The 19,359-nt window shown below is 42.8% G+C and overlaps 1 protein-coding gene across 2 annotated transcripts in view; it reads right to left on the bottom strand.

Annotated features, from left to right (window-relative positions):
* Positions 1-2,128: 2,128 nt before the first annotated feature.
* Positions 2,129-19,359, bottom strand: part of LOC148013351 (haloacid dehalogenase (HAD) superfamily protein) — an 87,959-nt gene continuing 70,728 nt past the window's right edge. Inside the window, exons 4-5 of one of the 2 annotated variants that reach the window (XM_087668004.1) lie at positions 13,449-13,556; positions 2,129-2,622 (exon numbers count right to left, since the gene is read on the bottom strand). In XM_087668004.1, the coding sequence (XP_087524130.1) occupies positions 2,494-2,622; positions 13,449-13,556 (237 nt within the window). In that variant the 3' untranslated portion in view covers positions 2,129-2,493. Of the gene's footprint in view, positions 2,623-9,017; positions 9,199-13,448; positions 13,557-19,359 lie in introns of those variants that run through there. The other variant, XM_087668005.1, reaches the window with a different exon arrangement.

The following is a 19,359-nucleotide window of genomic DNA, read 5'->3' on the forward strand; positions in this document are numbered from 1 at the left end:
CAGCCCATTTTATCCCTACAAAATCTCAGTTTACAGCATCTCAAGTTGCCACTCAATTTATGAGCATGTATTTAAGTTGCATGGCTTGCCCCGCATCATAGTACATGATCGAGACACCAAATTTATGAGTCAGTTTTGGCAGACAGTTTTTAGCTCCATGGAAACCAAATTAGCTCCATCTACAGCCTATCATCCCCAAACGGATGGGCAAACTGAGCGAGTCAACAAGTGGCTTAAGACTTATTTGCGGCATCTTTGTCATGATGTGTAGAATTCTTGGGATTATGGCTGCATTTGGCTGAATTTTCTTACAACTACTCCACTCAGTCGAGCATTGGGGTCTCCCCCTTCGAAGCATTGTATGGTTATCGAGTGCCCCTCCCCATCGTGATCTTCAATGAAAAGCTCAACCGCCTTGGAAAAGAAGAGTTGGACCGCATGCAAGCTTTACTTCAACAATGCAAGACAAATCTCAAAAGGGCTCAAGAGCACATGAAGCTCTATGTTGATGCAAAAAGGAGACCCCTTGACTTTCAAGAGGATAAATTGGTACTCCTCAAGGTCCCCAAGTCCCGTTATGCTACACTCAAGGATGGTTCTTGCAACAAGTTGGCACACCGCTACTATGGGCCCTACACAATCATTAAGAAGGTTGGGGAATTGGCCTACCGTCTCCAATTCCCTCCTACTACTAAGATCCATAATGTCTTCCATGTGAGCCAATTGAAACCCTTCATTGGCACTCCCAAAGATTATGTAGAGGAGCTACCCCCATGGATGAGGAGGGCCTTATTCAATATATTCCCGAAGCGGTCATTGGGCAACATGAAAATCAACTCTGTATCCATTCTATTCATGAATACTTAATCAAATGGCAAGGCCTACCAATAGAGGAAGCTTCTTGGCGCCCGGCCTCTATCTTGGATGAGTTTCCACACCTCAAGGAGGCCGTATTGGCTGGAACTTAACCACACTTGACCCCTGTTTTGAGCTACAGTCTGCTTCTAGACAGCCAACTGTTTTGCACCAGTTTTGGTCCTGACACATTTTCAGCCCCACTTCCCATACATGGGCTGAAAATACACCTCAAGGGTTCTGCGACGACCCCTCACTTGCCCCAATCGAAGTTTCCTAGAGGAAGTTATGGCTGTTTTTTTCCAGCCATCCTGACTTGGACAGCACGTTAGTTACTCCTGGACAGCCATCTGTTCTCTCTCTTCTCTCTCTTAGTTAGATTAGTTAGGTCTCCTTCATTACAGTAATTATATGGCTCTTCTGTATAAGCTCAGCATGGGGTATATTATGCTTTGGCTCACATTGATGATCGTATGAAAATCTTGTAAAATAATTGCCCCGCAAAAAAAAGTGTTATGGTGCATTAGTAGCAACCCTTGTTTCTTCATACAAACAATAGCAATTGTATTGGAAGGTTAGCTCAAATACTTCACATTTGAGACTTTGAAATGCTTGAACATTATACATCTATAAAAAAGACGTATATCTTAGATTTTTAAATGTACTCAATTCAAATTATCTTAATACATTATAAATCACACAAGACAATCTAGCACTAAGTATAGCAAGGCATAACGTCCTTTTGTTTTTTTTTCAAGTAGCAACCATATTAACATCCTTACAACAATACCTATGTGGACCCACATATCTAAACTATTACATCATGCCTACTTATTATGAAATGCTCGTGGCCTAATTTTTTCATCATGTCCAAACATTAGGCCCCAAGCATTTTGCCATAGGTAGGTGTAACGTGATAGTTTGGATATGTTTTAGACTTGGTAGAACTAAAGCTTGAGAAATTTTCAAATATGGCTTCTAGTTGCAAAACCCATTGTCAACATATCTATGGTTGCCTTGGAGTTCTAGATTCTTGTATCGCATTTGGCAACTACCTTTCAAGCTCTATAAAAAGCAATCAAACCATTCGTATGTTCTTAACATGGTGTGTTGCAACCCGCACACTTGACACTAGGTATACTATATGAAATATTTCTATATGGTCATGAGCACATCACCACCCACAAACCAAGAAAATGTTTATTTATCATTCTGTGTGTACACTTACAAGAGTTCGTACACAATAAATCAACAAAATTGATTGCTTGGAAAGAAACAAGAGGCAAGGATGTGGTATTCACATCTAATGCTACAATTATGGGGTGGTGATAACTCATGTCACAATGATGACACATTTAACATGATTTCCATGTCATTGATAAACTATTAAAGTTATGTAGCTAGTTGGAATGTTTGCTGCCATACTACATGCCCTTGATTTGTATGCAAAAAGCATCCTCACACAATCTCATAAAGCAATTGGCCAATTGCACTCGATTTCTTTAGCTACTACCAAACTATTACAATTAGGAAATCGAGAAGTTAACTTCCCTTAATATTCATTACAATTGTAAGGATATGTATGTCCTCACAACTCTAAGAAAATCCAACTAAATGATGCATGCATTTGATGATACACTAGGATCCACAATGTGATTTGGGGTCTTTTACAATATTGTAGTCATCAATAGAAACTAGCTTATGATTAATTGGAGCCAAACCTTGTCTGCGCCATCGTTGCAACAAAAACCCTTCCAATGACCGTACCTAACCAAGCATTAAAAAATATCCTCATTAAAAATAGCACCAAAACCCACAACCCAACAATAGGCTTTAGCACACATGCACGCATGCGTGCACACAAGATACAAATAAACATGTGCGTGCGTGCGTGCGTGCGTGCGTGCGTGCGTGCGTGTGTGTGTGTGTGTGTGAAAAGGATTTGTTTATCATGTGGACCTATTCAAAATAAATATGTTCTCTTTGTTGATAGTGTAAATTATCTATTGTAACTCCTTAAAAATAGCATCAAGGTCATCGGAGTTAGTAGAATCTTGAGGTTCTACATTCAAGTCAAGCAAATCATAAGAAGTAGAAGGCACATCATAGGAAGTAGAAGTTCCTTCATGTATTTTGCTTTTTCCATGTTCAAAAACAATAATTATTTTACCTTTGCCCTTGGTAGAAACAGGAACAACTTGATACATATTGAGAGAACCTGGTGAAGAAGAGGAGAAATATGAACTCCAACCTTTCTGTAACCTTCTTGTGGAAAGAGTGTTCCATCAATGATAGTGGAAAAAGGAGAGACTGGCACGAGTGTTGATGGAGCACCATTTGTAGAGGAAAAAGCAACTCCAATTGATTGTTGTGGTTGGATTTGAGCTTTTACCAATTGTTGACATAAGATTACAATATTATCACACACTTGTTGTAAATTGTCTACCTTTTCTATAAGACCTGTAAGGGCTAGAGGTGTCCAATTTGAAGCTTGCAATTCAGTTGTCCAGGAAGCAACGTCTTGTGGTCGCAAGTAAGGGGTGGCTTTGTACTAGTTATTTTCATACTCAAACTCTTGAATAACATTCACAATTGAGGAGGAAGTCTGCTCTATCAATTTCTTGCAATGCTGACAGATCTCATGTATGATATTAGCATGATCACAAGGTTGTGTTTGGAACTTCAAGACATTTGCTCTATGCGATGGTGAAATCCTGAGTTGAGGTTGCATGGGCACAAGAAGCTTCTGAGATGCCTTTTCTTCTTCAACTTCTGGAGCCATACATTAAGGAAGATGAAGGGTGTTGCCTTTTATATTTTGGACTTTGATTACTCATGGAAGTTCTTTTTTCCTAAGAGATGCAATATCTAATTGCCACTCACAAGGAAGTTCTATTTCGAACCAATTTACACAATCTGGAATAAATATGTGTACTCTCATCAGACTTCATAATTATTGTCTAACCTCTGTCTTTAGAGAAATTCATTCCTTCTACTACTCAAAATACCATATGATATTGTATTGCTAAATGTGCAGAAGATACTTTCATTTGTAAACCCATTGTCCTAATATGAAGCATAAGTAATTCATGCAAATAAGGGTCATCCATGGCAATCACATAATTTGGGCGAAGCTCAAAGAAAATGAGTCCATTGGATAAGGGCGAAACAACTGCGTCTACAATCATATCCATAAGCTCAACATGTCTAGTGTCTAATATTGCAACCATGCAAGAGATATTAAGACCTCTACGAAACAAAGGGATTATGCCTATGGCTATGTATCCTAAGTGCAAATATGATAATTTTTTTCTATTGATGTTTTTGAATTTTGGGAAGCACTAGAGACAAGAGATTGATATGCTGGTCTTCTGCTAAAGTATCTCCCACTGTTAAGATACCCTGATCTTCAATATACACAGTAGAAGCCTTGAACTTAAAGATCCGATTCTCACCATATATGTGTGCTACACCAATATCTGGTAGTATCCATTTGGAGCTAGGGTGTGCCTCATCCACGATGATACTAAACACGGAGAGCATGGCAAAAGCGAGAACATAGAGACAGGAAGGCAAAGAATTAACACGGAACGTTACTTTGAGAGACAGCAGATAGGAGAATTGCGAAATATATTAGCTTATTAAGTGTTACAAGGCTGATAAGAGAGCTTAGAGAGGATACAAAGATTGAAGATTGAGTGCTAGAAAGCTCACTTGCTCCTCTCAAATGAGATACAACGGGTGGTTATAGGCTCTTAATAGTGGAAACAATCATTGAGTTTTAGTGAAGTATGAGAGTGCATCTTTTAGTGCGTGCTTGCTAGCACATAGTGCGCATGGAATATTGTACAAAAAATAAAAGACATACAACTGTAGGTGGATCAAGGTGGTTGGTGTGACAAAAGGTCTGCCACCGTGTTGTATACGCCCAGAATATCTTGAAAAGTTACATCAAGGACATCAAAAAAGAGAAACCACCTTAACAATCTGTTGTTGCCAATTTCAATCAGTGTTTTTTTAGTGAGGTAACTTGGCACATCCTGGAGATCTATCCTTATAGTGAAAGGGACAAATTCTACAAATACACGAAAAGCTTTAATAGCTTTTATCATTGCCAAGATTTCTCTTTGATACGAGGGGTAGTTTTGTTGAGTCTTGTTGAAAATACCGGACCCATATCGGCAAATGTGTATGGTAGGTGGAGAAATGGAAATATCTTCTTCACATAAACAAGCACCCCACCTTGAGTAGTAGTAAATAGCGGATTAAATTTTTAATATTTAGAACAGCTAAAGTATGGAGAGGTTTCCACTTAAACTGTCCTTTTCTTAGTAGAGGATATAGATCTTTTGAGTATACCACTTAATTGGGAGTAGCAGAGTTCAACCAATTTAGCTAACCAAGGAGTTGTTGAAGTTGCTTGGCAGTTTGGCAATTCATCTAGCACTTCCAAAACCTTAGTTAACACATGTTCTTGCAACTTGATGATACCATGTTGAATCTCTAACCCCAAAAACTCAACAGAAGTAGTGAACATGATAGATTTTGTAGGGGATAGCACCATACATGCATCTTCTACGGCCTTGGCAAACTAATAAAGCTTATCAATGTGTTATTTTATGGTTTCTAAGAACACCAAAAGATCATCAATATAAACTAAACAAAAGAAAAATTTGAAAAACACTGAATCAATCAACCCTTGAAAGCAAGTTGGTGTTGTTTTGATGCCAAATGGTAGTACCGTCCATTGGTAATGCCCTTGAGAAACACAAAACCCTATTTTATACATATCTTCTTGCTTGAGAGGAAGCTGTAGAATCCTAATTTCAAGTCAAACTTGCTGAAAATGTTAGCTTTCTTCAGTTTCTTGATCAAGAGATCCTTGAACGGAATAGGATGTCCATGGCCAATGAGAGAGACATTTAATGGCTTGTAGTTAATGACCATTCTTTTCGTTTCTCTTTTTTGTTCTCATGACATAGAAATCTTGGCATGCCCAAGGGAAGTTTATAGCTTCTATAAAACCTTTATCTAGTAGTTAGTGTTTGGATTTCTTCTTTACCATAGTTGCCTCCGTACAACATACGAACAGTCCGTACGGTACTATCCGTACAGTACCGTATGGTACGAATTCGTACATTAAAACATGCCTATTTGAGCCACCTGGCCTGCACGTCCTCGTTCTGTGTTTCCTACGCCCCCACGTCCCGCGTTTCCCATGTTTCTTGCATTGTTGCACTTTTTGGGGGGGTGGGAAGCCTTGGATATCTCATCCCACCCTCTTTTCTAAATTCCAACCATGCAAAAGGTGCTCCTCTTTGGATTCCTTCTAGCTTGTAACCCTCTCTTTGGATTCCTTCTAGCTTGCAACTCTCTCTTTGACCGTTGACCCCTCTCTCTCTTTAACTCTTTGAACTTTGACCCTTCTCTCATCTACAAAAGGTGCTCCTCTCCTCCATGCTTCCACACCAATTCAACAAGCACTTACAAGTTATCATTCTCATCTCCCTCTCTTGGATCTTGATTCTTGAATGGACTTGTGATTTGTCATTCTCGAATCTCACCTCTCACCCTCTCTTTTCCGCACCCTATCGAAGCAGTTTCCATTCTCGAATCTCATCTCCCATCCCCTCTATCCCACACCCTATCAAAGCATTTGCCATTCTCATCTCCCACTCTTGCTCTTTCAACTTTACCCCAACCCTCCAGCCTTTGGAGTCTCTCTCCCTTTCAACTTGCAAGACTCAAGTTTCAAGAGTCGAGACTCACGCATCTCTCTCTCTCTCTCTCTCTCTCTCTCTCTCTCTCTCTCTCTCTCTCTCTCTCTCTGGCCTCTTTATTCGTCATCGATACCATGACTCATGAGAAGCACGAGGCCTTCAATTTGCATGCGATCCATGTGGAGAGAGACACAAAGAAGTCCAACTCCCACCATTGAACATGCAAGTATTGTGAGAAGCACTACACAAGTGGTGCAACTCGACTTCTCCAACATCTTTCCAAGACAAGGGGGCAAGTTGCTCCATGCAAGGAGATCCCTCAAAACATTGCGAAGGAGATTCTCGCCAAGATGAGAGGGAAATCCACAAGAGGAGAAGAAAGTGACTTATCATCACCAACTCCTATGCCTACTAATGAGGAAACATCCAATGTGGGCGTATATTCAACCGATGCAGGAGAGGCCTGTACCATTGGTGGTGGGGGCTCCACATCCACATCGCGCCCCGGTAAAAGACAAAGAGTGGATGCTCATGGGGTGCCAGAGAGACAATCGTCTCTCTCTCAAGCTCCCGGTCATGTATGTGGATCGGTTGCCTTTCTTAGAGAAAGGCGACGACTTGCGGACATTGAAATTACACGCACGGTGATTGAGTGCAATCTTGCATTCAATGTCCTAAAGCAAGAGCAATGGAAGAAGATGATAAAAGCCATTGCCAATGTGGATCCATGTGAAGGATAGACCGGTGTCACATACAACGACATGAGAACGAGAAAGATTGATGAAGAGGAGAGGATTGATAGAGCCCTTGATCCTATTCGGGCCGCATGGATAAAATATGGTTGCTCCATTCTCACCGACGGATGGAGTGATCGTAAGAAACTGGACATCATCGACATACTCGTCTCATATCCAGTCGGCACTTACTTTTTGCAGGCCGTAGATACCGGCAAGAGGTTTATACATAACTTGTAATTTGTAAATTGTGATTGTAGGTGGGCCCCTCAAATGTGGTGCAAGTCGTTACCGACAATGCATCAATTGTCGACCCATGGGCCGTTTGCTTGAGGCCGAGTTTCCTACGACTGTGTGGACTCCATGTGCAAGTTATTGTTTGGACTTGCTCATTGAGGACATTGGGAAACTCAAGTGGGTGAAGAGGGTGGTCCACAAAGCTACATCAACTGTCACATTCTTCAAGGTAAAGATAAAGGTGCTTGCGATGTATCGTGAGCATAGCACACTGGAGTTGAAGAATCCTTCTTCACTTCGATATGTCCTAGCTGTAAATATGCTTGTGTAACATGATTAGTGTCACCTTTTTTTTATTTGACAACTCCACTATAATAGGACTAGTTATCTTTATACAATTTGGAGAGAATAAGTGCTATAGTCAAACTAAAACCAGTATCTAAAAGAGCATCTACATACAAAGAGAATTGAGGCATGTTTTTCAATTGTACATAAATCATAGGAATTGGACCACCTGTCGTAAGAACATTAACCTTGTGTACCTTTGCTTCGGACAACCTTATTTGATTGACTCGCTTAACAGAAATTTCTGATCCTAGGGTTTGACTTTGAAGATATGATAGGATAGTTGTCGTTCCTTGTGCTAGCTATATTTGTCCTCTGAGGATTCTTTTGAATACTTTGTACAAGGAGTGTAGTTCCTATTGCATTTCAGTAAATGCTTGAAGCATTTCCATTCCTTTTTGAGTTGAGTGTGAAGTAGCTGAGAGTGATTGTAGCAATTGGGTTGTTGTCCTTGGATGGTGCATCTATTCCAAGTTATGTGGCATGAACATATTAGCTTTTCCTTTAGTTTCGAAACTTAAAGTACCTGGCTTTGGTAAGTCATAAGGGTTGTTGAAAAATTCTTTAAGCATTTTATATTTAGCCTTCTTATCTAAGGAACCTGTTTCTTTAGATGAATCATTGTCATCATCAAATTCTGATTTTTTATATTTGTCTTTATGCCTGTGAGAAGGAGTACCAGTAGATGTAGTAGCACCAAGAAAGACTTTATCCTTTTTGCCAGAAAAATGAACAGAATGTGCACTGACCGACATAAAGGTATCAAAATGAACCGAATGATCATCTAATACGTTTCAGACTTCTGAAATGGGGCTGTCTAGACTGGATTCAGTATACAGCATTTCATCGTCTCTCAAAGCATCATCTTCTTCTAAGTCAATCACAAACTCAATGGCTGAGTTGAAATTGGTTTTGGAATGAGAGCCAACAGTATACCAAGAAGTATCACTATCTGACTCACTAAGACTGATAGAACCATCCGAATAGCCAGAATAGTCACTGTCACTTGAAGAGGCTTCACTAAGATAATGCAAATTTACCTTAGCAGCAGTATTAGGTTACTTTTCTTATTTGGGCAATTATTAGCCAAGTGAGAAGAACTACCACACAAGTAACATTTCAAATCCTTTTTCTTTTCTTGAGGGCTAAAATTCTTCTGAAAAGAATTCTTGTTGGAAGAGTGAGAGGGTCTGTGCCGTTGGGATTTGCCACTACCACTCTTGTAAGAATGTATTCGATGTCTTCGGGAATGATAATCTTGAGATTCTTGTCTGTCTTGTCTGTTGAAATAACGATAGCATCTATCCCTGTGATAGCAAAAAGAGCGATAATAGGGATTTCGGTTATAATTGCCATAAGTGCTATTTGATGAACAAGCACATTGTTTGCAACCAAAATCAACTTCATATTTTGTAACAGACTTACAAACTGACTGAGAATTTTTTATTGAGCATTGTCATTTTTTTATATTGACATACTTCTTTTATGATTTGTATTATTTGTCCCACACTGTCTGAGAAATCTCTATTATCATTCTTCATTTTTTGCTTACAATACAAGGAAATGGGTTCTGAAAAAGAACATATCACGTGTTCTTTCATGCTATTGTCGTGAGCTCCCAAACTTTCATACAGTAAGCTTATTTCCTACTAATTCACCAAGGAGTAATTCAAAGAAGAACTGCAATGGATCTTGATGTTGGACAATGGCTAATTTGACATGCGGATGTATCGATATCCACTATTGTTTCAAACCACCAACAAAACCATATATCATGGCATTAAGGATGTCAATGCGGCTTGTCTAAGGTTTGTCCATTCTGGCCAACATAGGCGTACATCATATAGATCAACAACTTAATCTCTTCTGGAGATTTGCCATCAATGGACCAGATTGGAAAGGAGCAACTTTTTCACGGACTCCAATCTTCTTATAGAAATTTATATATGAAGTCTTTGAATAGAAAAAAGAAGCATTGATAGCACCACTAGATTTAGTAGTTCTATTCGCACGAAGAGTCTTTAATAGAGTACTTACAGTAGATTCATGTGCATTCAATAGAGCTTGTAACAATGTGTCTAGAGGAGCATTGGCTCTATGTGGATTGATTGGGATAAAATCATCTACTATACTATCACCATCTTCATTAGAGGATGATAATGTATAAGTAGCTTGATTCTAGAAAGCAGCCTAATCTCTAAAATACCATGCAAGTAGTTCATCAGCAGGGCCATAAGGAGGATGTTGTTCGATGCTTTCACTCATCATGTGAGAATTAATGCAAGATTCCACTTTTCACTAAGGGCCTTCCTTCTGCTTGTCTTCTTGGTCAATAAATAAGGGCATTTGATCTAGAATTTGATTTGCTTCTCTCTTTCTATGGATTCTGTCAAACACATACTCATCAATTTGATCAAAAGCAACTTTGTAGTCATGGTCTGACCAATCAGGAAACATGAATTCAAGATACTCTAAGAGTTTTTCAGCAGTGTCACCCGATTGTAGGAAAGGCTGGAAAAGACTTGGTTGTTGCACAGTAGTTTTCCCTGTCAGAAGAGACATTAAGGAAGGGCAGTAGATCTGTTGTAACTCCTTAAAAATGAAAACTTCATGCTTTGGCTGAGGCTAGCTCCTAACATAGAATCCTCAACAAATATCGCCTACTCAATGAAAACCTAGGTATGGAGTCTTGCAAGGCCTTGAATAGAGAGAAGATGGAAGCCCAAGTCCAGACAATGGACGACTTTGGATGCAGAGCTCAAAGATGAATGATAGGGAAACAAGAGCAACATGTCAATACTACAAATAGGAACCGCTGACATGTCACCAACAATGACTCTTCATCCACAATCCACCCCAAGGATGCAAGCTCATCCTTAATCCCCTCCATCTGGTTGATACGATCTTTCATTATAGGGAAATCTATGGATAGAGAGATGCAATAGCTTCAACTCAAGGAACACCTAATGCTTGAATGTTCAAACCTGAAACAAGGATACTAATTGGATTCACACCTCTATAGTGGTGCAAATACATCTCAGGTGCATGAGCACAAAATCTATACAGTTCAAAAAGAGAAATGAGTGGGTTCTCGCATTGACTTGATCCCATAAATGTCACAAGTCTTAGAGCCACTCCAACTTGGGGATCCATGGTAGGTCGATGATGAGGGACCTCAACAAAGTCATATAGGTCAAAATGTCAAGGATGCTTTCAACCTTGCACGACCCAAGACAATAGTTGGTCCCATCCTGCTTTTCGAAAGCAGGGAGAGAGTAGGACGAGCACCTTTACAGGTGGTACCATAGTCAACAATCATGGACTTCAAGCCACAGAAGGGGGCATGGAGAGAGAATGGTAAGAAGGTGCTTGGGAGGGAACACATTCACACTCCACCTGTCAATCCCCATCACAATCTCTATCTCAATCTTCGGAGTATTCGTGATGATCATCACCACCATGGTGGTTCGAACACCGTCTTCTCAATCTCAATCATCACTTCAGTGGTCCTCATGGTCACAATTCACAGGACCCTGTTCATTCTTAGAGGTCTGTCATCTCTGTCCTTCAAGAAAACCTGCAAAATGCAAAGCAAAGGTGCTGTGGTCTAGATGACCTGAAAATTTATGACATCAGCCCATGAGGGGCATGCCTGCCTGCCATATGGCAGATTTCTGATGTCGTCAGCAGGTAGATCAGGGAGTATCCAGGCCTGCAGTCAAAACGGTGCTGTTTAAGGGTGTAGAGCCGGGAAATTCAGGTTGGGAAAGTGGCTGGGACAAAAAACACAGCCTGTAGGCTGAATCTGACATGACAGCCTGGAGAAGCATTGCCCATGAAACACAGCTTTTTAGCACTCCAAATTTGCCGATGGAAATGACCACCCAGCATCCAATCACGCCACCCAGCAAAACACAGCATTGCAGAAGACTCCTCTCAGAGAACTCCGGCTCCCACAAGGGCGAATGATATCATGTCAAAGTGCGTAATGGAAAGGAACAATGAACATGGAGTGAGAGTGAAGAAACAAATGGAACATAATGAATTGAAGGAACGCAAGTGACAGAAATCTGAATGACAAGGCTGGTCTCAGTCAGCCCCTACACGCAGCATGCAGCATGAGCATGGGTGCTGGATGGGGGCAAGAGGATAAGGAACAGAATGATAAGGATGGCTGGCACAAGAATGACTGGACAACTAGGAGAAGGCAGGCACACATATATAGGGCAAAATGTTGAAACTGGCCAACCTGCATTAAATGCAGGTTGGACTAGTGTAAATGCCCAAAAAATGCCAGATGCAATAGACAAAAATGTTGCCCGTGCCCGATAAAATGGATCCTGCCTCTACAAATAAATGCATGCCTGGAAATGACAGAAATACGCTGTCATGTGACAAATGCAGAGATTAATCTCCACCTTGATGTCTGGAATGAATGGACGGACTACCACACTATGAGAGCTCCTAATGTCCTCGTCTGACTCAGACTGAGGCTCACAAGCAGGAGATGACCATACATGACACACAACTGCTAACAATAAGTTGAATGTGCAGCAAGGCCATTTTGAAAAGATGTGAAAAATGATTCTGGTAAGGAGGCATCTTTGTGCCTAGAGACTAAGGGGGCCCGAACCATGTCCAACATCACGATTTCCATTTTGATTAATCTATTCAACTTGGAGTAGCTCAGACCAAAACTAGGGCAATCAAGGTTGTAGTCAAAGGGAGGGAGTGCATCAATCCTCATGATATGTAGCCCTAACCAGGTGCACATTCAGACATGTCAACATCAGGTGTCTCCCTCAGTTGCCAATTGACGGGGAAAAATGAGTGCTACATGAGGGTATCTCTGACTGGGGATCTCCCATACACGCTAAAGAAAGGTCCTTGCTTGTAGAAGAGCCTTGGCACTATGAGTGCAGTGCCCATCTCAGTTCTGCCAGATCAATGTGCTATCATCAGGACCAGCATTCCATAGACAGCAACCATCTAAGAAGTCTCTCTCTAGTCCATTTAGTTACAGAAATGGCTCCCTCCTTTTGTGGTTAAGACTAGGACCCCAAATCAGAGCACCATATAATAATCTTGTGTAACCAACATGTTGAAGAGTCATAACTTGATGCATGAATCCTGAAGCTATATGTGTTCACACTATCTCTCAAGTGCTCCAAGGACCCAAAGTTGCATAACCACATGTTAACCTAGCACTAGCCACCTCCTTCATGAAACACTATGGCCCCTGGAAGGTAACCCTGAGGTATACATGTTCTAACAATCTCCAATGACTCTCCTTTGAATGTAAATTGGTACTTGATGAGCTCCCTATCTGGTAAAAAGGATGGTGATATAGCCCCTCAAGGGAAACTCAAGATAATCCTAAGACCGAGAGACACGAAAACACATATTATGGACTGGGGGGGTAAGGAGAGGTGGATTGAAACAAAGAGGGGGAGAGGGAGGAAAGGGGTGCTCGACTATCACAAGTACTAAATCCTTAATATTTCCTACATCCTTTTCAAAGTTAGAAGACCACAATGGCACAAAGACGTGGTTATACCTGTTTAACAACAAAAGGTTCACCGACAAGAGTCAAGGGCTTTGTAACAACTGTAAGTAGCCCATTTTTGTTGCCATACACGATGTCTGTTAAAGGTCGATCCCCTACCTGCAAAACATCCAAAATTATCATCACAAAATCTTTACAGCTCTTTAGGTGAGACTTTGAACCATTATCTATAATATTTAAGTCAAGAAAACCAGCTTAAATGAAAAAATGCATGCATAGCTAAATCTACAGAATATCTTTTCACACTCGAGTTATTTGAAAAATAAGGATCAACAAGAAACTCTAGCAAAACCTTATTTTATCTTATAAAAGGATTTCTTTTCAGATGTATCTATGAGGATACAGCTTGGGTTTGTAGAGAAAATACAGTGTGTATGAACACAACTAACATTCAATGAACTCAAGCAATAACACAAATAAAGAAGAAGAGGATGAATGAATGCTGTAATGACTGGATGATATCAGCCAAGCACAATACAGGACACTAAAGGAGAGAGGGGTATTCTTGGGTGATAATCTCGCAGTGACTCAACTGACTCACATGAGGGAGTGTATGCCAAGGATCAAGGCAGCTCAAGATGAGATGGCTAATTACAGACGAGGAAGAGTTGTGATCATGGAGAAGGGTACCAAATGACAGTGTGAGACCTATAGGATAAGCCTTGCAGTAGTAGTTTGGAACTTCAATGGAGCACTAAGACTTGATGTTGATGCATTTAAGGAAACATTCAGAGGGAGGGTCATTGTATTTACTCGGAGACACATCAAGGCACAGAGCACACTCCATAAGTGATGAGATACAGATGGGAGTCAGCATATAAGAAAGACAGAGATAGTAAGCAAGGCAGCAGTGGGTTAGATGGTGCTTTTAGAGAGGAGTTGTACCCAATGATCCAGATAGTTCCTAGGGATGAGCAGGCCAAGTATGTGTGTATGAGAGTTCAAGGCAAGGAGGGCACCAGGGTTGTCTCCGTACGTGTATGGACTGATCCGTACGGTACAGTATGGTACGTATCCAGACGATTTAGTACGAAAAAATGGGCACTTTTTGGCCACTCTACTTAAGTCTACAACTTTCTTTTTTTCTTTCTCATTTCTTTTTTTTTGCTTCTTTCTTTCTTATTTCTCCCCAAGGCCTCTCTCTCTCTCTCTCTAACCTCTTGCTCTCTCTAGTTGCACTAGTACCACGTACAAAAGGTTTGATATTATACCATACTTTAGGTACCGTACCTTACATATTAGTACCATAAGGTACCAACTTAATGGATGCATCTTTCCCATTTGAACTGCACTTTGGGACGAGCTAAATGCTCCTTATATTAATATGATTCTCCCATGAGATTAGGTTATTTGAGATTCAAACAATTTCTCTCAAGCCCACACTTCTCTTATTTGTATGATCATGCATGTATGATGTCTCCACTCCCATCTATGTAGTTATAAGTTGTAGGTAGCAGTAGCGCATGTTGCGCATTCCGCATTAGATTTTGGCATGTTACCCTCAAGTACTCATCTTATATACTCTAATAGCATTGCTATTTAAACTTGAAATCTCTATTCTATTATCTTTGGTCCAAAATAATCAAGTTATTTTTTTTATCGTACTAATATCGTACCGTACTTTATAAAATTTTAAGGTACCATTTAGTACCGTATTTTATCGTACCGTACCATATCGTACCTTTCGTACCTGACAACTATGGAGGGCACACACATTGTTATGTGATACTTACTCTCCTACAACATCTCAAGGGGCAATCACCATTTACAATTTTGGATGAGGACATCTGGGAGTTCTCAGGGGAGGGAAAGGCCATTTTATTGGGCCTTGTAGAGATGGGCGCAGCACATGCATTAGCCATTAGATCATCATCTTCGGTTGATTCACATTGACCTTAGTGGGCCAGCATCCACTACTTCCTTAAATGAAACAGAGTATTGTTTATTACTAGTGAATGGCTTTTTGCGATATATGTGGGCATATCATCTCAAGGCTAAATTTGAAGCCTTTTCAGCTCTCTCCACATGGGTGTAGTAAGTGCAAAATCAGATAGGTGTCCAAATAGGGACACTAAGGAATGATAATGGTGGTGAGTTCATCTCCCATGAGTTTTCCAAGTTCTTACAAGAGTATGGCATCTAGCCCCAGCTCACCTCTACATACTCCCCCTCTTAGAACGAAGACCTAGAGCATGGGAACCAAGTTGTCATGAACGTGGCCCACTCAAATTTGTTCGCAACTGAACTCCCTAAGCGCCTATGGTCTAAGGCTATTGACAGTTCGGTGTACACCCTTAACTAGTACCTAACTACAACGGTCCATTACAAGTTGAGGCATTATATAGCATTTGACCTACTATTTCTCACCTTCAAGTCTTTGGGAGTCCTACATACACGTATACTCTTGATGACAAGATCAGTAAGCTCATATATAGAGGAGAGCTCTTAATTTTTGTATGCTACTCTTCCAAAGCTAAGGTCTACTGATCATTTGATCCGTAAACAAACCGTATCTTGCAAAGACGAGAAATTATATCTTGCAAAGAAAATATGCATTTGATGAAAGAAACATTGTGTTGCTACCTACACTAATATGAACCTCTGAGTCTGTGAGGTATCTCCTCCAACAGACCCAAAGGAGTCCTCTTAGTAGTCGACTGATTTTCATATCCATGCACATCACCATTCTGTCTCCCCATGGGAAACCTTGGACTTATTTGAACATGGGAATCTCAATTCTACTTCACAGGGGAAGCGTGGACAAGTCACCCCTAATTGCAATTTAATGCCCACCTAAGAAAGACCACTTTGTAATCATTCAAAGGCAGAAGTGAGGTTAATACCGCACTTGGTTCAAAGAGAGTGAGAGACAGGGGAGAGTGTAACTCAATTCCCCTACCCATAAGATAAAAGCTCAGCTCTGGCCCCCTAAAACGGTGTTAAACCTAGTAACTAATCCTACCGATATTGGGAGGGTCACGATTTAATCAACCCTATCTAGTGTTGGAAGTTACCCGACTTATCGGGTCCACCCAGCCACAAGCATCCAATCATCAGGATCGAAGTCTCCCACTTTCCTCAATGGGATTTGCTTAGTTTTCTAATTAGCAAAGCATACTACCACACTGTTTGGACATATAAAATCAGCTTCCTTTTATTACTCCGTTAAACTGGGTTTGTTAAACTCAATCTTTAGCACATAACAAACAATTCGGAAATCGGATACTTTATTTCACCATCACTCCGCAGAGTGATACAGAACCGTCTTTCCGCGGATCTTTTATTAACCTCTACGAAAGAAAACAAGAAATAAAGTAAAGCTCCCTGCCCGTCGCATCACAAACATTGCCCCCGCGTCAAACCTCCGCTGCCATCGTGCCCACCCAACGCCTCCATTCACGCTCACCCAGAGCTCCCCCCCCCCCCCCCCCGGCACCTTCCTCAGCATTCACCCCCTCCTCCCGCCACACCCAGCCATCCCTCTCCCTCCGCCATGCGCTGCTTTACAGCAGGCACGCTGCGCCCACCCCTCTCCCGTCAGCTCCCCCCTCTTCCGCCAACGCTTCTCTGTCCCCCCTCCATCGCGCTCACCCAGAGCTCCCCCCCTGTCTTCCTTAGCATTCGCCCCCTCCTCCCGCCACCCAGCCGTCTCTCTCCCTCCGCCCTGCGCTGCTTTACAACAAGCATGCTACACCCACCAGCTCTCATCAGCTCCCCCTCTTCTGCCAACGCCCCCTTTGTCCCCACCACCCGCCTCCCCCTACAATGTTGTGCACCCTCTCTACTCTAACACATTGCACGAAACCCCCCCCCCCCCCCCGGCATCAAATCCTTCTCCTCCCATCCCCCCCCTCGGCCTGGCTGGCCACCGGGACTTACTATGCGGCCCGAAGAGTGTAATCGCCCCCCGGGCCATCAACCACCCCCCCTCCCCCCCCCATACCGTTGCTCTCTCCACTTGTAGCAACACCCTCCCCCTTTCGACAAAATAGTAGTGGGATTGGTAGGTCGTCAACAAGATCGTGCAATGGAAACCCCTGGTCAGACACCAATGCATTCTGCGAGTGTCCCCCAGTCAAACACCTTGCGTGTTGTCCTCTCTGAGGAACAGCTCTTGGCCGTCTGTGCCACAGAGCTGAAGCTTAAAGAAACAGTGATTTTCGGTCAGGTAATAGGACACTCCATCCAGGGCCTAGCTTCGGGATTGGCTTCACTCTACAGTGTGCATTGGCATAGCGCAGATCATGGAGGCAATCCTCATGGGCTGAGGTATCTTCATGGTTCGTCTCACCTCTACGAACGCAGCTCATGAGTTAGTGGAGAGCTCGCCCTAAGCCTCCATGAAGGGGGTCATTCACATGGTTCCCTAGTACAGCGGCTTCACAATGGAATCATTTGAGCTCCACAACAGGTTTCTCAGACACCCAGTCACTTTACTTTTCCTCGGACTGGCGATAGAGTACCGCCAATTAGTGGAGGACTTTGGATGACTCTTCAGCACAGTTCTTCTTGCCTCCTTCACGGATGCAATGACAGCTGCAGGAGTCCCCAAGGTACAAGTGGCTGTAAAAGACACAAAGAGTATACCCAAGTTCTTGGATATTGAGGCAGGAGGTCGCTCCTTTAGGCAGCAGGTCACTGTGACCGGGCAACCAAGGCAGTGCCTGCGCTGCCATGACTTTGGGCATCAAGCAGCAGACTGTACGCGCTTCAAAGCCAAGGCGGCTCCGCCGACAGGCCTGAAGGTGGACGTTGACGGCTTCATACGGATCCAGAGACGAAAGAGAGAGAAAAAGAGAGACGGCAGGGGAGGGCCGCAACCAGGCTCCTCAAACGCAACCTCGACAGTAGGGAGCAGGAGAGCGAGCGACGCCCCCTCGGCAGAGCACTCCGCAGCCCCCCTGCCCGCCCCACTCGGCAAGACCGCAGACCCCCACATCCACCACCCACACCACAAGCTAACCCACCTAAGATCCCACAATCCCCACACCCGCCACGTACCTCTAACCATCCCTCGATCTTCTTCCCCCCTACCACCTCCCCTACCGAGCACCGCCCCCGGTTCAGGTGATCCCCCCTAGACCCACCCCCCCTCCCACAGGAGGTGATGAGCCACTCGCGCCTACATCCTCCTCGCACCAGCAGTTCTCCCCCTACCACACAGCCACCAGCTTATCTGCCCCTGCCGCCCGTCACACCTTCCTGAGACAGGTACAGCTGTTGCCACATGAGTTCTTCCGCAGTGGCCCATGGTCCTATCTGAGAGTTGCGGAGCGCAGAGAGTTCCCACTACCTCTAGAGGTAGGGATCTTCGTGGTTTGTAAGTCAACGAGGGGCAAGGTCCATCTACTAGCACCACCGGATGGACCAAACTACGCTTTCTTCTTTTAGTCCTCTCACTCAGGGGATTGGACGACGACACAGATAGAGGAGTTGAAGAGTCAGGTGGAGGACCACATCTCCCAATGGATGGGAGAAGGAGGACTAGCACTGTTTGCACAGCAGTGGCCTAGCTGCATGATGGACATTAACTAGTGGGCTGGTGCTGAGGTCCCACACTTGAGCATTATCTTTCGAGCCCCTCCACAATGGAGAGCTCCACAGGATGTGATCGAGTGGCCCCTGGCACAGGCGGCCCGTTTCTACGAATATACAAAGTCACGACTCTCAGCATGGCTGATAGATGCATTAATAGTACCACCTAGAGCATCTGTCATCCCTATGGTCACGGCTAGGAGCCATCATGGGAGATTGGAGTTCACTGTCCAGACCTGCGGCAAAGCATACTTGCATGCCCCATAGTTTCTCCTCATCAGCAGCCTCCACACCGAACAGATGCCTGTACGGTCAGTCACAGGTTTCCCCACGAGCTTACACCTTACATCCTGGAATGTGAATAGTC

This window comes from Lygodium microphyllum, chromosome 26, assembly GCF_053477565.2.
Source record: "Lygodium microphyllum isolate KBCC chromosome 26, Lygodium_microphyllum_v1.1.10, whole genome shotgun sequence".
Classification (NCBI taxonomy): domain Eukaryota; kingdom Viridiplantae; phylum Streptophyta; class Polypodiopsida; order Schizaeales; family Lygodiaceae; genus Lygodium; species Lygodium microphyllum.